Raw genomic sequence first — 18,132 nt, 5'->3', positions numbered from 1 at the left:
GAGTCATTTGTTCAATCAGATTCTTTTCCTGTATTATGAAGATTCACATGAAATGTTTGAATCAAGAACAAAAATATACAAACATTCAGAGAACCAAAAATGAGCAACATATTTTCACACAACCATACCAGAATCCTCCACAACTGCATATTATCACTCTGGGACATATCCAGTCCAAGTTCCTCAGGATGGGCTTTCAGGGTCTTGTGATGTATCTAATGGAGGTAGTCCTTGACGTACAACAATTCATTTAGTGACCGTTCAACGTTACAAAGGCATTGAAAAAAATGGTTTATGACAATTTTTCACACTTATGACCATTGCAGCATCCCCATGGACACATGATCAAAATTCAGATACTTGGCAATGTTTCATATTTATGACAGTTACAGTATCCCAAAGTCATATGATCACCTTACCTTCTGGCTTCAATGGGAAATCCAGATTCACTTAAGAACCATGTTATTAACTTAACAACTGCAGAGATTCACTTAATAGATGCGGCAAGAAAAGTCATAAAATGGGGCAAAACTCACTTAACAAATTTCTCACTTAGCAAAATAAATTTTGGGCTCAATTGTGGTCATATGTTGAGGACTACCTGTACACATGTTGACAGACAGAAGCAGTTATAACAAGAGAGCAGCTTTAAGGTCAAGTTCATTCCTGAAACGTGCTACTTATATCTAGATTGAGAGGGAAAGTGTAAAAACAATTTGTTATCCTTATTTTCTTGAGAGAAGTAGTCAGGTAGATCTAGGCCATTTCTAACACCAAAATATTCATTGAGACAAAGCCCAAAATCCAATGTTTGGTCAGAAATCAATATCTTACTTTATTGGCATCTAGTTTGCACTTGTCAACAGGGTTAGAATCTTTAATAACCTCAACAGCATCTTCACCAAACCTTTCTCCATAAAATCCCTGAAAAAGATAAACATGACATTGAATTGAACAGAATATCATCATAATTGACTTCTTTTTCCCAGCTGTATAACTGGAATATACAGCACCTGCTATAAACCCAGTGATTTTATCTGATCTGAAAGCATTGTTTTTTTATCTCTATAGCTTCAACCATTATTCATTCCTACCATGCTTTCTGCTTATCACATTCTGAATAATATAGTTGTCTAATTTATGTCCTGTGTTTTCATCAGAGATTCAAGGTGTTCATACACAGCATTCTTTCCTCAAATTTTATCCCCATAACACATTTGTGACATGTTGGGCTGAATATGATAAGCCTAAAATCATCTTACCACAGCTTACCATAGATCTGAATCTGGGGCTTCCATGTCATAATCCTAATTCACGCACTCTCTGCTTAAGCTACCTACAGTATTGCTGATGTCAGGAAAACCAGAATGAAATGCTGTGTGTATACAACATTAAAGTTGTAAATGAAAAGCTTAAATACATTTTGAAATTGTATTTATTTTTCACAACTCCTTCAGATAGGGACTCTGCATTTTATATGTTCTTAGGAAGTTCATTTTCCCACTGTTAATCCTCATATAGACAAAATAGAATTATCTATAGCAAGTATCAGCATGGGGGAAAGCATGACTTATTATTGCGTACAAATAAAGAGAATTTTTACAATAAAAAATATTGGTTGATATACATACCCAAAATTTCAATGCAACTAGATCATGAAAGTGACTCACAAAACAATGTAAACTAAAGTTACTAAAACTGGTACAGTTAAAACTTCTTTTAAATACAGTAAAAGAAATAAAGCAAAACAGTTTAAAATCATTATTAATGCAGGCAAATATTCTAAGCTTGACCAAGAAATCTTACCTCCAATCTATGAGAAATTTCAGCAAGTTTTGTTATAGCAGGCTCCTTGTACATGAACTCCTGTTCATCCAAATCTCCAAATTTAGTTCCATAAAAGCCAACACGGAAGTATGTACCAAACATTCGCTTACCATCCTAAGGTATATAAAGTTATGTGATATTTAATGGTATGTTATTATTATTTTTTTAAATCTAAAATACAACCTCATGCCAGGATAAAACAACAACAATCAACTAACCAAAAGTACTAGTGATAATTTATACAAGTTACAGCACAAAGGCAAAATTCAAAATTAAATTTTACACTTATGAGATCTATGGGAATCTCATGCATTATTGGGAGAAAAAACCCAGTGGCTCAGCTCTGCATAGGAGGAATGGAATAAGGTTTAATGGCCTGAATTTAGATGATAATAGGTGTATCAGTTGAAGAGGGTTGCTTAGAATGGGTAAGTTTCTTTAACTATTATTTCTACTCTTATTGGAAGGTACATTTCTAAATTCTACAAGTTTGAATAACTTCAGAATGAATCTGCACATTACAGTCTAAGCATTAATATGAAGCATTAATATGAACTATGTTCTACATAGTTCAACTCAACATGGACACCTGGAGGACAGGGAGGCAGATGACAAAATTTACATAAAGATGCCATCAAACAAATTTACCTAACTGTATCTTGCAGACATGAGTACATAATGGTTGCATTTTGTATGATGCCATTATGTGTGTTTCCATTTTAGCACAATTGTGGTTTGCTGCACTAAAAATAATAATACTGAGGCACTGTGAGTGTGTAATGATTGTTATTTGTAACTTCTCTTAAAAGAATGGCCAAAGATTGAAACAGCAACCTTGGTTTAAAGAAGTTACACCTTGCTATGCAATGAACATGACATTGCCCCAATATGTCATATGTAATGCTTGGCTCTATATGTAATGTAGAGTGGAGAATGCAATGTTAACACAAGAGTTGTTGTCGAGTATAATTTTATCTTCTAGAAGAAATGAAAACAATTCACAATCAGGAAACAATTCACAATCAGGAAGATGATTTTAGTTACACTGTCACCAAACTTCAGTTGACAGTTAAAATTCTTTTATTTGTAGTAATAAAATTTGCATTGCCAACACTGCAAGGGATACGGGTCATCACTCTATCCTCTATGCAGTATAGGAATAATGGTTTTGGTTTAAGGAAATTTTGCCTGCCACTTCTCTCTCTGTGCCATGAAAACCATTTGCACGTCTAGTGGGAGTTGGATCATGGGGTGCAGAAGGGAAGGGAAATATCCTGTTTATTCTTTATAGGTTCCCATGCAGTTCCTTTCACTTGGGCATAATCAAAGCAACACTAATGCCAAGGATAGCAACTGAAGTTTTCCAGAGATTACAATACCCAGAATCCATGACTACTAACATACTAATCATGGATTATGGGAGCCATCTGGAATGGAAGCCATCTGGAAAGCACCAGAATACTTATCCCTGATTTATAGCAGCAAAACTGAAAAGTGCACTCTTTTATAAAGACAACAAGAAACTGAAAGGCACAAAGCAGCAGAGAGTTTGAAATTAAGGTTACACCCCCCCCCCCCCACAAAAAGATCACACTGCTTGAACAAATATAGCTGAAAAAAGGACTCCAAATGTTCACCTTAACTCTCATGGCACAATTATATTCTGTGCATTACCTTTCTCCTTTTTCTTAAAAAAAAAACCCCAACCACAGTGAGATATTTTGAACTATGTGTCCCATTACTATGTTTCAAAGTATGATTAATAGAGGAGGAAAGAGTTAAACCAAGTGTCCGACTTAGTTTCCAGCTTTAGCCTGAACAGAGAAACTTTCAGGAAGAGGCTCAGATTGCAATTTGCAAAAAGCTTCGAGGGAAAAGAGCTGCTTATTGTGGTTTTGTACAGGACCTGATCATTTAAGCAATTAAAACTTTAACTATTAATTATTAATTAAATTACTATTCAAGATTGGAGCCAGGCCTATTCTTCCAATACTTATTGGTGTCTTTCCTCCTTTTAGAACAGGACTCTCCAAACTTGGCAACTTTCAAACTTGTGGACCTCAATTCCCAGAATTCCTCTGCCAGCATGGCTGGCTGAGGGACTCTGGCAATTAAAATCCACAAGTCTGAAAGTTGCCAGGTTTGGAAACCCTTGTTTTAGAAAATAGGGTTCCATCATCAACAAATGCAACCAGGTCCAGTTCTTAAAAGGCAAAAAACTCATCATGTGGGCAGCAGGGGTGAGGGTTACCCCTCTGAAGTCAAATAAGTTCAGTAACAATACCTGTAGCACAAAAATTTATTGTGTAGGATACTATATATGCTAAGCCTTCCTAGGACAGATGGTCAGTGAAAATAAGGTAATTTGCCTTGGTGAGGCAGTGGTGGGATTATATGCATCAGCAGTAACAATAACATTGGTGAAGGACTGGATAGAGCTAAAGAATAAAAGAATTTTGACCTTAGAAGGCCATGATCTGCAAGCAGGCTGGCTGGCATACATTCCTATGGGATGATAAAAATAAAACGCACAAATACTTTCAAAATCATTTAATCAGAAGAGGGTTATTGCAAAAATGGCTCAAAATGGCTCAAAATCCACTATGTGAAAATCCTGAATTGGCTATCGCCGACAGAAAGGACGACTCACCCAAATTTTATAGATTTGAACAAAATCCTAAGATATAGAGACTTAATTGATAGACAGGGAAATTTAAAAACAATTGAAGAATTGGCAGATCAGAACATGAAAGCTGACTGGCTAACTTACATCCAAATCAAAACTAAATACAATAAAGATACTAAATTATATGACATCGAAACAGAACCACGCGAATTGGATAAAATTATTCAAAGCTCAGATAGAAAGATAGGGAGAATATATAAATTCCTCCTGAAGTATAAAATGGAAGAGGAAATTGTGAAAGAACAAATGATAAAATGGGTGCAGAACTTTGGCTATAATATTGAATTAGACAAATGGGAAAAATTTGGGGGAATAAATTTAAAAATGACACTATCAGTTGCATACAAGGAAAACCAGTACAAAATGTTTTACAGATGGCACCTGGCACCAACAAGGTTAGCTAAAATCTTAACAAATACCTCCCCAAAATGTTGGAAATGTGAATCAATACACAGAACATATTACCATTTATGGTGGAGCTGTGAGGAGGCTAAATTTTTTTGGAAAAGGATCAAAAATTAGCTGGAGGCAATAACAGGGGTTAAAATAGAATGGAAACTTGAAGTTTTTTTTTATTAGGAATAATGTCTGCGAAATACAAAAAAGAAATCCAGTATTTTACTACATATAATTACAGCGGCAAGGATTGCCTTTGTCCAGAAATGGAAAAACAAACTAATTCTAAGCGAAGATGAAATAATAAAAAGGTTATGGACTGTGCCGAAATGGGCAAACTAACTAAAGAAATCTAGGGAAAAGAAGAATCAGAATTCTACCAGATATGGGATAAATGGTATAGGTGGATGGAGGAAAGAAACAAAAATCAATGAAAGAATATAACCAAACTCAAAAAATAATAGTTATGAGTAAAATAAGAGGGTTAAGAATGGTGAAATCCAAATGAAATACAATAGAAGGGGAAATAATATAAGGTGAGCGGTATCGATTGATAATTGCTATTATAAAGAACAGGAAGTTCCTGTTCGTATTGTATTGCATAAATGTGGTGTATGTCTAAATTTTGTGTGTGTGTATTTTACATGTTTGTTAATAAAAATCTTTTTAAAAAAAGAATTGTCAAGCAACTTCTCCTCAACTTATAACCACAACTGGGATGAGAATTTCTGTCAGAAATCATTGCGGTCATAAGTTGAATTGGATCTGATTTTATGACCATTTTTATGAAGGTAATTAAGCAAATCATCCTGGACATTAAGTGAATCTACGGTTAAGTGAACCTCAGGGTTGCAAGTGTGAACACAAATGCAACTTTTAGACTTGTTTGTTAATTAAAAAATTGGCCAAACAAACAAAGGACATTAATATCATTTCTATTTTGTGTGGTTCTAAGACCATAAAGCAAACATTTGTATGGCATAAATGAAGATTTTTAATAATAAATTTAATTGGATCATTTTAAAGTGTAATTACTTGTGGAAATGCAAAAACTTGGTCACTCTCAAATCAGGCTCAGTCCTCATATATCCCCAAGGTTGTTTTATAAAAATGATAAATTTTACAATATAAGATTATATTCTACAAACAGGATTTAAGAGCTGTCTTGCTACAATGAGGATGTGTTCTATAGTTTTACTTTTCATTCTGCCCAAAGACTCATGAGGTGATAAAATACAGACAGAGCAATTTCCCCCCCTTCCCGCCTTCTAATGATTATTATTTAAATCTGTTAAACTAAAAAGCGATATGCTTTTCATTTCCAAACAGTGTGCTAGCTGATATAATCAGGGCCACCTCAGATTTCTTTGATCATCTGTCCAGGATCATCAAAGAAATAATTTACCATGGGAAAATGGCAGATAGTCAGCCATATTGCGCAAACAAAAGTAAAGTAAAAGTACAACTGAGCTCTGTGAAGAGTATGCTGGGTGTTCGGCTACTGCTTTCAGCAAAAGGCTATTCACAGAGTTTAAGGCGGCATGTGACTTTGGTCTAGCTTTGAGTTTGCAGTTTAGATGTCTCCACTGACAGCTGGATGGATATGGTCAAAAAACAAATGCAAGAATGAGAGAAGCAGGTAGAAGTAAAAAAAAACAACTAAAAAAAAACAGGGGAGTGGCCAAGAAAGGGAGAATAATGGGGGGGGGGTCGGGTTGGGGTAGCCTCAAGATGTGTGCAGTCTTGGGTGTTTAGTTCTGAAAGAATACCTCTACACACTGCCTGGGTGTGGGTACACACTGGATGGATGTCCTTATAAGCAAATGGTTAAAGAAGATGCATTTTACAATGTTATCTGATTCCAACAGCATGGACTTCTTAAAAACAAAGATTTAGATGTTTTGTATTTTCTAAATCTAAATGACATTTGCATGAGCAGACAAGTAGTCTTTGTTAAAAATATCAGTTTTCATAACTTCAAACTGCTAGCTGTTTTGAGGAACACATTAAGTCTAAGATTTTGGTCAATGCACAAGCATACAGTAGAAGTAAAATGGTATTATTATTAAAGCTTCTTCCACAAGCAATATTGTTTACATATAGAGGCAAAAAGTCTGTATATTATTATATAAAGAAAGTATGTATATATAGCCCTACAATTTTAATATGTGTATCTATTGTAATTGCTTTTTTTTCCTCTATGGAAGGAAAAATATTAACCTTATGTTCTCTAGAGTGAGAAAGTTAGTCAGTGTTAGGCAATTTTATAGATGGCATTACTTACTCCTACCCTGAAACAGGCTTATCACAGAAGCAATTTTACAGTTCATTTATTCCTCTAAGCCAGGAGTGGACAATTAATTTTCACAAAGGGCCACATCAGAAACTAGGAGTATTGCGGAGTGCAGAACCAATAAGGCCATGAAGGTGCATAGGCATGCATGCATAAAAGTATATATTTGGGGGGTGGGGGGGGGGGAGAGCAGCCGCTTTCAAAATAAAAGCAATCCACGCAGGCTGGGTAGGGACAGTCAAAGAACGAGATGTGGCCTCGGGGGCCATAAAATGCTCAAGTCTGCTCTAAGCTAATCATAATGTTGCCTAGCTAGTTTGGTCTTTAAAAACAAAATGGCCTCTAATGCAGTGTTTCTCAACCTTGGCAACTTGAAGATGTCTGGATTTCAACTCCCAGAATTCCCCAGCCAGCATTCGCTGGCTGGGGAATTCTGGAAGTTGAAGTCCGGACATCTTCAAGTTGCCAAGGTTGAGAAACACTGCTCTAATGTACCAGCCCACTGTACAAACCCTAAGACTGTTCTTATTTTATACGTGTAAGCTATCTGCTTGGTTACTGTACCTAATGTATATCTTTCTTTATCAGGTTTCTAAGGCAACATTCCCTAACAATTTGGAACAGTGAATCTGTTGATGCTCCAAATCTTGCTGAATTTCTGGGCTTTAGATTCTTCAAACTTCGTTTCCTAATTATCCTACTTACAATCTACATGAAAGAGTTAAGAAAATGCTTGCTGCCATGTAATTAATTAGAAGTATTCTATGATAATGAGTTTCAAACAGATTACCATAATTCTAAAACAATGGTCACCTAAGACAAATTAGGAACTGGTGTATGAAAGACAGTCTCTTTCCATTTAGCTTCCATTTATTTAGGGAGATGGGAATGCATTGATGGGTCAGTTCGTGGGAATTTTTTTTAGAATGGAGTGAATACAAAACATGCTGGAGTGAAATGAAGCATAAACAGGCAGAAAATGGAGAGGGCAATAACGTCATAGGGCTTGCCACATTCTGAACATGTTATTGTTCAGAATGTGGCACATTATCTATATGGAAACTCTGATATTGATCAAAGGTATTCATGAAAATAAAACTCTTGCTTTCAAGCCATAAAACACATTAATACTCCATGGTCTTTGTTTCTGAGAGATGCAAAATGCAGTTATGAGTAAGGAAGATATTATACAAGCATTTATGTCTATTATTTTGAGAAAAATAATAGTCCTTGGGAGGCAAAGAGAATGAAGGTAAACGCTGTAGAGTCATTACAGATCTGGCAGAGCGGGTATACAGCCATCATGATTTATGAAGGGTTCATAATATGTTACTATGCATGGTAAATACCTGCTAGGTGTAAAGTTTTTTTTTTTCTTCTGCATATAGACCAAAAGCTTTGCCAACTGGGTTTACTTCACCAAAAAATGACTAAAATCACTGTTCATCTTGCTTCTGTTGTTTCCAACAGATAGATGAAAATATCCCCAAATATCTAATTCTAGAGTACAATAATATAATCTGAAATAGAAAGATTAATGCCAAAAAGTTTTGTTCCAGCAATTTCCTATCTAATCCAGCTTTTGAATTTATAGCCCAAATTCTGCAGGCCATCCAAACTGTTTACTTGAGGAAAAAACTACTCACTTATCAATGGCGACCCAATCAGTCTCTGAGGTAATTTCCTTCCTTCCCACCAGCCCAACTGAGGAGAATTTATATGGCATTTCATAAACCCCTGAGCTGGCATAAGTCTTTGATTTTTTAAAAAAAGAAATTATTGAGGGATGCCATGGTGTTAAGAATCATCAACAACTTAGTAGGAACTTACCACAACAGACAATAGTAAAAGTGGGGAGGAGAATCAGCAACCAGGGCAATAGAGGAGAAAACAGAAAGTATTTTAATTAAGGAAAATCAAAAAACAAATAAGCAGCATTTGGCAGCAAATAAAGGCAAACAAACATTCTACAAAATAAGAACTGGCTAAAAAGCATGCAATAGGGGATTAAAGGCCACACTGGGGGAAATGTCCAGCAAGAGGAGATGTCAAGTGCAAAGCGGTGAACAAGAACATAAACCATGGGTGTGTTTTATCATGCAGTAAAACATTCTTTGACTACGTTAAAACTGTAACTGAGGAGAGGATGTATTTCAGGGGTCGATTTAGCATCACACACATTGAAAAGTCTCCCCTTAAGCTGTCCTCCATTAACTGGTCACCAAACAGCCATATAACAGGGAGTGTCTCATCTGTCCCTTTGTATCTGTTTGTCTCTTGCAACAGATTTGTGCCAACTACAGGTAGTCCTCAACGTACAGCTGCAATCAAGCCCAACATTTATGTTGCCGAGAAATTTGTTAATTTTATGACTTTTCTATTTGTTAATTGTCGAATCACTGCAGTTGTTAAATGAGTAACATGGTGGTTAAATGAATCTGGCTTCCCCAGTGAATTTGCTTGCCAGAAGTTCACAAAAGATGAACCTGGGACACTGCAACCGTCATAAATGGGAGTCAGTTGTGAAGCATCCAAATGTAAATCATGTGACTATGGGGATACTGCTACAGTCATAAGTATGAAAAGTAATGTCATCTTTTTCAGTGCTTGAACGGTCACTAAGAGATCTGTTGTAAGTTGAGGACTACCTGCATTAACCTCAATGGGAAACCCTTCCTTATAAGAGAGATATAACTTCTAGGGATAAGTATTGCTACTAAGGCAGGAGATGCTTTTGATTTCTTGTGATGTCAAAAGTGAAAAAACTGAAAGAGTGAATTGGCTTAGGCCCTATCTTCCCCAAAGTAGCCAGGGTTTGTAGCGGAAATGATAAATGGGAGCTATTTATCATTTCTTTCTAAGCTGTCATAAAGTCTGATCAAGTTGTGGATTTGTAATTATAGGGGGTCTCCACTTACAACCATTCATTTAGTGTCCCTTCAAGTTTAAAACAGCACTGAAAAATGTGACTTGTGAGCAGTTTCCACACCTAGGACCATCGAAGCATCCTCATGGCCATATGACCAAAAATTCAACTGGCATGTATTTATTGTCCTGGTGTCATTTGCTCACCATCTGTGTAACCTTCCCAGCAGGCTTCCAACAAGCAGTCAATAAAAGAAGCCAGATTCGCTTAATGACTGCATGATTCACTTAACAGTGATTTGCTTAACAACTGAGGCACAAAAGATGGTAAAATGGAGCAAAAGTCACTTAACAACTGCCTCACTTAGCAATGGAAATTTAGGACTCTATTATGGCCATAAGTTGAGAACTACCTATAGTAGGCTTACGTAGACGTGTGGCCATACTTGGATTTTCTTCTGTGAGAAAGCTTTCATGTGCCGCCAAGTTGCACATTGGGTTTCAAAACAAAATTTGAATCCATGAGGGTCTTTCTTGACGCTGAATGGCCAGAGGTCCAGGAAGTCTGACCTCATGTGCTCTGAGTATCTTTGGCTCTATTTGCTAAGTGCCTTCCTAAGCAAAAGTGCTAAAGATCCCAGTTCTGCAGTGGGAATGGTCAAAACAAAGGAGCATGGGCCAGGACAAAGCAGAAAACATTATTTTCACAGTACATTTTATGGGTATAGGGGACTGATTAAAACAACTAACTAATATATGTAACTATTGCAACACTAAACGAAGGTGCAGATTTAAAAAAATCTCATTTAAAATTTTTCCACATGAATAATAAGTATTTGGATACAATATGCTGGCATTATTTTCAGAGGACGATCAACATTTTGTTAGCACATATTCCACACAATTATAAGGATGCCACATGCAATGAGTTTCCACTGATATTAATTCAGGACCTACATGCTTAAATTCAGTGGATTCCTTGGGAACACAATGCAATCAGGAATTAAAGAGGCAAAACACCAAAGGAACAAAGGGCAACACCTGCGCCAAAGGGAGGGGCTTTTCCACAAAAACAAAATTAAAATATTTTTTTAAAAAAATATTATATTTTTACTTAACTAGTAATTTAATCAGTACAATTTTTCATATCACTTTCATGGATGTAGTTTATGGCAGTGTTTTTCAACCTGGGCCCCTTTAAGATGTGTGGATTTCAATTCCCAGAATTCCTCAGCTAGGACCTCTAGCTCGAGAATTCTGGGAGTTCACACATCTTAAAAGGGTCCCGGTTGAGAAACACTGATGTATGGTAAACTGTAATCAAATGGACATGTTGCACTTAAACCTGCAAAATTCTTAATCCCAACTAATGAAAAAAGTGTGTAGCGTTCTGGAAGTTTCCACCTTATCTGGCTGAAAGTTTCATGTGGAGAGTTACATCTGCTGAATTTCTCTCTGTTCTATTTGAAGTGTATACATGCATGGATATCCCTGAAATCATGAAATACAGGTAGTCCTCGACTTACAACCACAATTGAGCCCAACATTTCTGTTGCTAAGTGAGACAGTTGTTCAGTGAATTTTGCCCCATTTTACGATCTTTCCTGGAACAGCTGTTAAGTGAATCACTGGATTTGTTAAGTTACTAACATGAATCTGCCTTCCCCATTGACTTTGCTCGTCAGGAGGTCACAAAAGGTGATCACATGACTTTGAGATACCGCAACCGTCATAAATATGAACCAGTTGCCAAGCATCTGAATTTTGATCACACAACTATGGGGATGCTGCAACGGTCATGTGAAAAATGATGATAAGTCATCTTTTCAGTGCTGTTGTAACTTTGAACACTAAATGAATTATTGTAAGTCGAGGACTACGAGTACAAAAAATCTGTTGTAGAAATGAATGTGACAATCTTGGTTGTTCTTTTAAACTAGCCACCCCTCACAGTTATCTATTAGATACACCAGACTTCAGCATTCAGAATTCCAAATAATGGTCAATAGAAAACTCAGGGAGGCAAAAGCCCGAAGAAGCTTGTTTTATCCTATTAACACTGATTTGATTTAAATTTAAGGCAATATCAGGAATAGTTTTGGGCTTCAACAAAAAAAAAGGCCACTGATGATAAAAAAGAGAAATAAAACTGATATGACATCTATTGATTTGGGTTATTTAAAATTATTTAATTTTTCATTTCTACCATTAAATCACACTTCTACCTAAAACTAAGAAAGTTTGTACCAGATCGAGAACTCAAATTACAAAATTGTGTGTGTTGCTAACTGTTATTTTGCTTGCCCTTTGTGTAAGCAAATATGCTGATTGGTTTGAAACTATTAACCATAACTTCCCAGTTTTGACCTAAATGAATGACTGTATTAATTTATTAAACATACATCTTAAATATTTTACTGTGGCCCTTAGCAGAAAAATAAGACTGAATAGTGTTATACGAATGAGATAAAGTTGGTAGGTTAGATTTAGATTTGTGGTTGCTGAAGTCACAGCTACTTTTTAGAAGTTGCCAATTTTTGTATTGGATCATAATGTAATTTGAAAAGTACTAGAGACATTGAAATTATGCATCACATAATCAAAGCAAATACATTTACTCAATGGGGTACTTGAAACCCGTACTCTTACTGGGCATTTGGGAGTTAAGTGTTAATCTGAATTAATTTGGTTTTTATTTCAGTTTTGTACAAGAGACAAGTATATACAATTCATAAATAAATACTTGTTATGTGTTATGATATGAGTAAACTTTTGCATTTTTGCATTCAAACTCCTTGAACATTGTAACTTAAATCGACCCCTGTGTTGGGGGTAAGAACATGGTAGGAAGAAATGATATTCTAAGTCAATATAGATGAGAAATAAAATTAACACAAATAACAAACTGACAATGGTAAAAATGGTTCATTCCCCAAAGGACCTCATTAGTGTCATAATCCATGCACTACCTAAATTGTCTAAAATGACCACAACAGTTTTACTAATACTTTTTGGTTAATTAATTCAGGTCAATCAATAGCAGACAGCAACAGATACCCACAACTAGCATATGCGGGCAAAGCATTGGCAAGAGGCATCAAACCAATCTATTAGTCTTTTTTACTAGCTAAAACATTACCTACCTCCCAGCCAGTACTCTGTATAATAAAAAAAGTAAAAAAAAGTATGTAATAGAAACAAATGCAGAACTTTCTTGACATGCCATCAACAATAAAGCAGTATACATCTACAATGGTTTAATGATTTTTATGGGCCACATATTTACATTTGCAGGTTTTTTTTTCATTTCACCAGAAGAAACCTCATATGGGAAAGAAGAACCTATGGGAATAAGATATTTCTGCTGAATGCATTGAAGGCTAACTCTATAGAGGATGTGACCATGCATGTCTGCCTACTACATAGATGTTCTATTCTAACTATCTGCTCCTTTCTCTTTATTGTGAAATTTTAAGGGGAATGTGATAAAGAAAATACCCAATATAAAGAGGTTTAAAAGGTTTAATGGAAGGAGTACAGGGATTACATCCCTGGGCTCCATTGCATTGGCAATTATACACAAACTCCTGGCCCATACATATACACAATGTGTTTGTATGTGTGTGTGCCCAATTCTTCTTCTTTTTTATTTTATTATAAAGATCTGAGAATCAAATGAGAATATGAAACCTCTCTTACCACTGCAACATATTCACCATTTCAGCCTGGGAGTCAAATGTCAAATTAGAGAAATCCAAACTTTGTACATGAGTGATGCAATAATTTTTATGCAGTGTTTGTTTTGCAATGCTGGTACAGGTAATTCTTGACTTATAACCGATCATTTTACAACCATTTGTATTTACGATGGCCTCAGAACCGATGATTTACAACCTGTAAAACGCCTCCAAGTCATTGTAAATAGTGAGGCCCTCATTCCCCCCCCCCCCCCCCCCGTGGCTACAGGATTGCATTTCAGGTGCTTAGCAACCTGTTCACATTTGTCATCTGTTGTCAAGTGGCCTGCAATCATGTGATCGTCATTTGCAATCTTCTCTGCTGGCTTCCCCAGAAAGTGAATGGTGAAGTCAGAAGAAGACAGCAGAGAAGATTGCAAGCAGAGAGGATGGAGGATTTGAGGTTTGTTTCCCCAGTGCACTGAGGGATTTCCCCTCTTCTCCTGGCAAGGAAGAAAAATCCTCCACTGGAGGGAGGATTCCTCACTGGAGAGACAGATCTTGAATCTGGCAAAATAACTACTAAATGCCTACTACCATTTGGGGAGGGGCGAACACCAGGCTCAGAAGGTTGGCCTTTGCTAGCAGCATTAAGGGAAGGAAAAACACCAATGAATCCCAGCCTTCTAGAAGGCTGAAGCAGACTTCATATCTGGCCAATGTTTTAGTGAAAGCGATCATTCAAGAAGACCCTTTCTTCAAAATGTCTGATTTGGAGAAGGAGCCTTCTGTATCATTGTGAGAATGGGACTGACTTGAAAGATGGAATTGGGGGCCTTGAAAATCAGGAGCTGCAGAATAATACTAAGGTAAGTGGATCTGGACCTGGTCAGGAAGGGAAAGGACCCAAGTCTCCCATGAGTGTGGAGGGATACCCCAGCCCCCTCACGCCCCATCGCACCCAAAGGGCACTCCACTTAATGACAGCAACTGAAAGATCTGGGATTGCGGTGGTTAACAAACACTTTGCTCAACAACCGAGATTCTGGGCCCAAATGCAATAGTAAGCGGAGGATTATCTAGTCCTCCACTTATGACCACAACCAGGACTAGAAAAATTTGTTGTTAAGCAGTGCAGTCATTAAAAGAGGCATCACCTGATTTTATGACTTTTTGCCATGGTCATTAAGCGAATCACCCATAATCGATTAAGTGAGGTACTGTGTGACTGTGACTTGCAACCTCCTGCTGGCTTCCCCATTGATTTTGCTTGTGGGAGCTTGGATGGGAAAGTCACAAAGGTCGAACATATGCCTGGAGGATGCAGCAACTGTCTTAAGTGGGAACTAACTGCCATGGGCCAGAATTGTGGTCACATGTCTGCCGGGATGCTGCAATGATCACAAGGGGTTATAAGTCACATTTTTTTACCATTGTCGTAACTTTGAATCATCACTAAATGAATGGCCGAATTGAGGGCTACCTATGAGATTCAAGCTTCAGAGAATATTAATACATGAATCAAAATAAAGTTTATTTTCTACACATGCTTGTTTTTTTAAAATTTCTTAATCATCACAAATTTTCTTCAAATTATATAAATGCTATTTACAATACTGTATATTATCTATATGGACCAAAGACCTAAGAAATAGCAAAGTGGCATCTAAAAATATAGGCAGTACCAAGCAAGGTGAGTTTTTCTTTTTTAGTAAAATTCAAGTCCAATAAATTCAAAATTTCCAAATATTGGGAGAGTCCTTTAGGTATTGCTCCAGGCAGTCCAGTCATGTTTTCATTATATAACGTTTTCATTAGTATTTAATCTGCAAGTTATATATTTCATACTTTTTTCAGATGGATTTTCTTTAATCCTAGCATCACCCAGAATAGCAACATCAATGACCCAGACTCCCTTCATTTCAATAAATCAGGATATTACAACCAATGTGCTTGTCTGTTTGGATTTTAAAGTCCCATAAGATCTCAACCCATTCATTTTCCAAAACCTTCTCAGCTTGACAGTCCCAATAGTTCTTGCTATTTTCAAATCCAAACCTCTTGATTATTATGGTTATAGTTATTTCTTTTACTTCAAGTCTTGTTCCAAATGCATGTAAAAAGGTAAGCCTTGAACAAACTTACTCATGTCATCCAAGGTTAAAATTAGTGCCAATGCAAAACCAAATCAGAAGGAAACACAGCATTGGAGTTGACTCTGGGCCAGAAAGGCACTAGGGGAGTGTTATATGTCTCGTAACCAAGAAACCAGCAAATTTTTCAAGTAGCCCGCAATCAGAGTTTACTCTCTAACCTTTTGGAAAGGGAAAATTATTTGCAATGGAACATTCTCAATAGTGAATACATCAAGATCAATTATGTTGATATAATAGCTTCAAGAACAGATTTAATGGTTAGTAAGTTCTACAAATCCTATTTGTGATATTCGTGTTTTAAAGATAGTAGAACAATTACATTAAAATAGTCTAGTTTTACTTTTAGCTTACCATGTTTTCCTGAAAATATGGCAAAGTCTTATTTTCTTTTGACCCCCATAAGGGCTTGGTCTTATTATCGGGGTGGGGGGCAGGGCAGCGGGCTTATTATTTTCTGGCAGGTGGTAGCTGGGGTGGGCGGGAAGCGGGACACGTGTCTTACCTTTCCAGCTCTGTCACATTCCTCGCTGTTGTTTCCAGGGAAACATGTTGTAAAAAAAACCTTCTTGCGAGTTCAAACTTCTCGAACTTGTGAAAAGGTTTTTTTACCTGTTTCCCTGGACTCAACAGCGAGGAATGTGACAGAACTGCCAGTGTCCGGTAAGACATGTGTCTCGCGCTGGGATACAATTTGGGTAGTAGCAGGTGGGGCAGGGGATGGGGCGTGGCAGGCCGGGAGATGCGTGTCTTACTGGACACTGGCAGCTGTCATGTCTCTCGGCCGGTTTGTACAGGGAAACATCTTGTACGGTAAAGAAAAACTTCTCGTCAGTGCAAACAATTAAGAACTTCTCAAACTCATGAGAAGTTTTTTTTTTTTAACCATGTGTTTCCCTGCACAGACCAGCCAAGAGAAGATGCGATGAAGCTGTCAGTATCCAGAAGATGCGCATCTTGTGCTGGGTTGCAATTTGGAGGGTGGCAGAGGGGGCGCAAAGCGTGGCGGGTGCTCTTTTTGCTGGAGATGCTCTTCTTGCTGCATTTTTGGGGGTGGGCTAATTTGGGGGGGGGCGCTTATTTTAGCCCATGCTTTAAAACGTCCGATTGGGCTTAGTATCAGGACATGTCCTATTTTCGGGAAACATGGTTACAACCAGGTCTTATCATAGTCTGCTGATTTTATGATGCAAATTTCTCTTTGCTTTGGCCATGTCATAAAACGCTTACTAGCTGTTGCTATAGTTTTTAGCAACAGGATGCCATCCAGTTCTCTACATCCAAGCATACAGCCATCTACATTCCCACCATCTGTACAATGCAGGACACAGTTTGGATAAACAAGGCATCAGCTGCAGGACCTAAAACTAGCTACTTGCCAATCAAGTGCATCGAGCACTCAATTTACTGAGTTTGGGAGCTCCAGCATAGTTGCAAGTGTGTAGCGGTTTGTGTTTTTCCTGACAGTTGATAAACTTTCAGTTGTTTTTTGTTTTAATGTCATTCTTTGTTTTTCTTTGTTCACCATCCAGAGTTTCTTGGATAGTTGGGTTATATAAACTGGACAAATAAATAAATACATGACTAAAACCTAATGGGGAAAATGGCCCACCTAATAATTGCACTCAATTCTTTCACGTTTTGTGGAGTCAGCTTTCTGTTTGTACAATAGGCACAGAATAGAATGTACCAATGGACACAATAATTACCACCTGACTTAAGTAGGTGGCTCTAGGGGAAAAAAAATAGAAGACAGTACTATTAGAAGAACTATTTAGCCATTGTTTTGCCACCCAAGCTGATTGCACACTTTGTAATACAACCCATGGACATCTGTTCTCACAAAGTGCATTGGTCCAATAGAAAATCGGGCTGATATATTTTGCCACTTTCTTGTCATAGATCCCAAAGGCATTACCTGATGAACTATCTTGCTGAATGCATCCTGGAGTTTACCATGAATTGTGGCCAGTTTGTTGGCGTCTCTGTTAGCTTCATGAATTGGAATAAGGATTTTGTAAACCTCGTTGACCGCTTCGTACATACCAGCCTACAAAAGACTGCATGTCAGTTGGATCTACTGCTTCATCAAGAAAATAAACATCCTAAGTGCAGCACATGATAAAAATGCTTCATTAGGACAAAGAAACTGAAAAGATCATTTGCTATACTTTCATTACTATAAGAGAATGTAATCTAGAGCACAGAATAATTCTGAGTGTTCCTTTTTATACA

General features: G+C 37.1%; 1 protein-coding gene across 9 annotated transcripts in view; it reads right to left on the bottom strand.

Annotated features, from left to right (window-relative positions):
• The window catches only part of DOCK7 (dedicator of cytokinesis 7), a 150,343-nt gene that overhangs the window by 10,409 nt on the left and 121,802 nt on the right, over window positions 1-18,132 (bottom strand). For 3 of the 9 annotated variants that reach the window (XM_087719564.1, XM_087719567.1, XM_087719571.1), the window contains 4 exons: window positions 17,816-17,947; window positions 13,211-13,225; window positions 1,807-1,941; window positions 835-924 (listed from right to left, as the gene is read on the bottom strand). In XM_087719564.1, the coding sequence (XP_087575690.1) occupies window positions 835-924; window positions 1,807-1,941; window positions 13,211-13,225; window positions 17,816-17,947 (372 nt within the window). The remainder of the gene's footprint in view (window positions 1-834; window positions 925-1,806; window positions 1,942-13,210; window positions 13,226-17,815; window positions 17,948-18,132) is intronic. The other 6 variants (XM_087719565.1, XM_087719569.1, XM_087719572.1 and 3 more) reach the window with 2 other exon arrangements.

The sequence above is a fragment of the Thamnophis sirtalis genome, unplaced genomic scaffold, assembly GCF_051295495.1.
Source record: "Thamnophis sirtalis isolate CommonGarterSnake01/CBP01778 unplaced genomic scaffold, rThaSir2_p1.2 scaffold_7, whole genome shotgun sequence".
NCBI lineage: Eukaryota > Metazoa > Chordata > Lepidosauria > Squamata > Natricidae > Thamnophis > Thamnophis sirtalis.
Note: the sequence above shows the minus strand (reverse complement) of the source record. Positions and strands in the feature narration are given on the sequence as shown.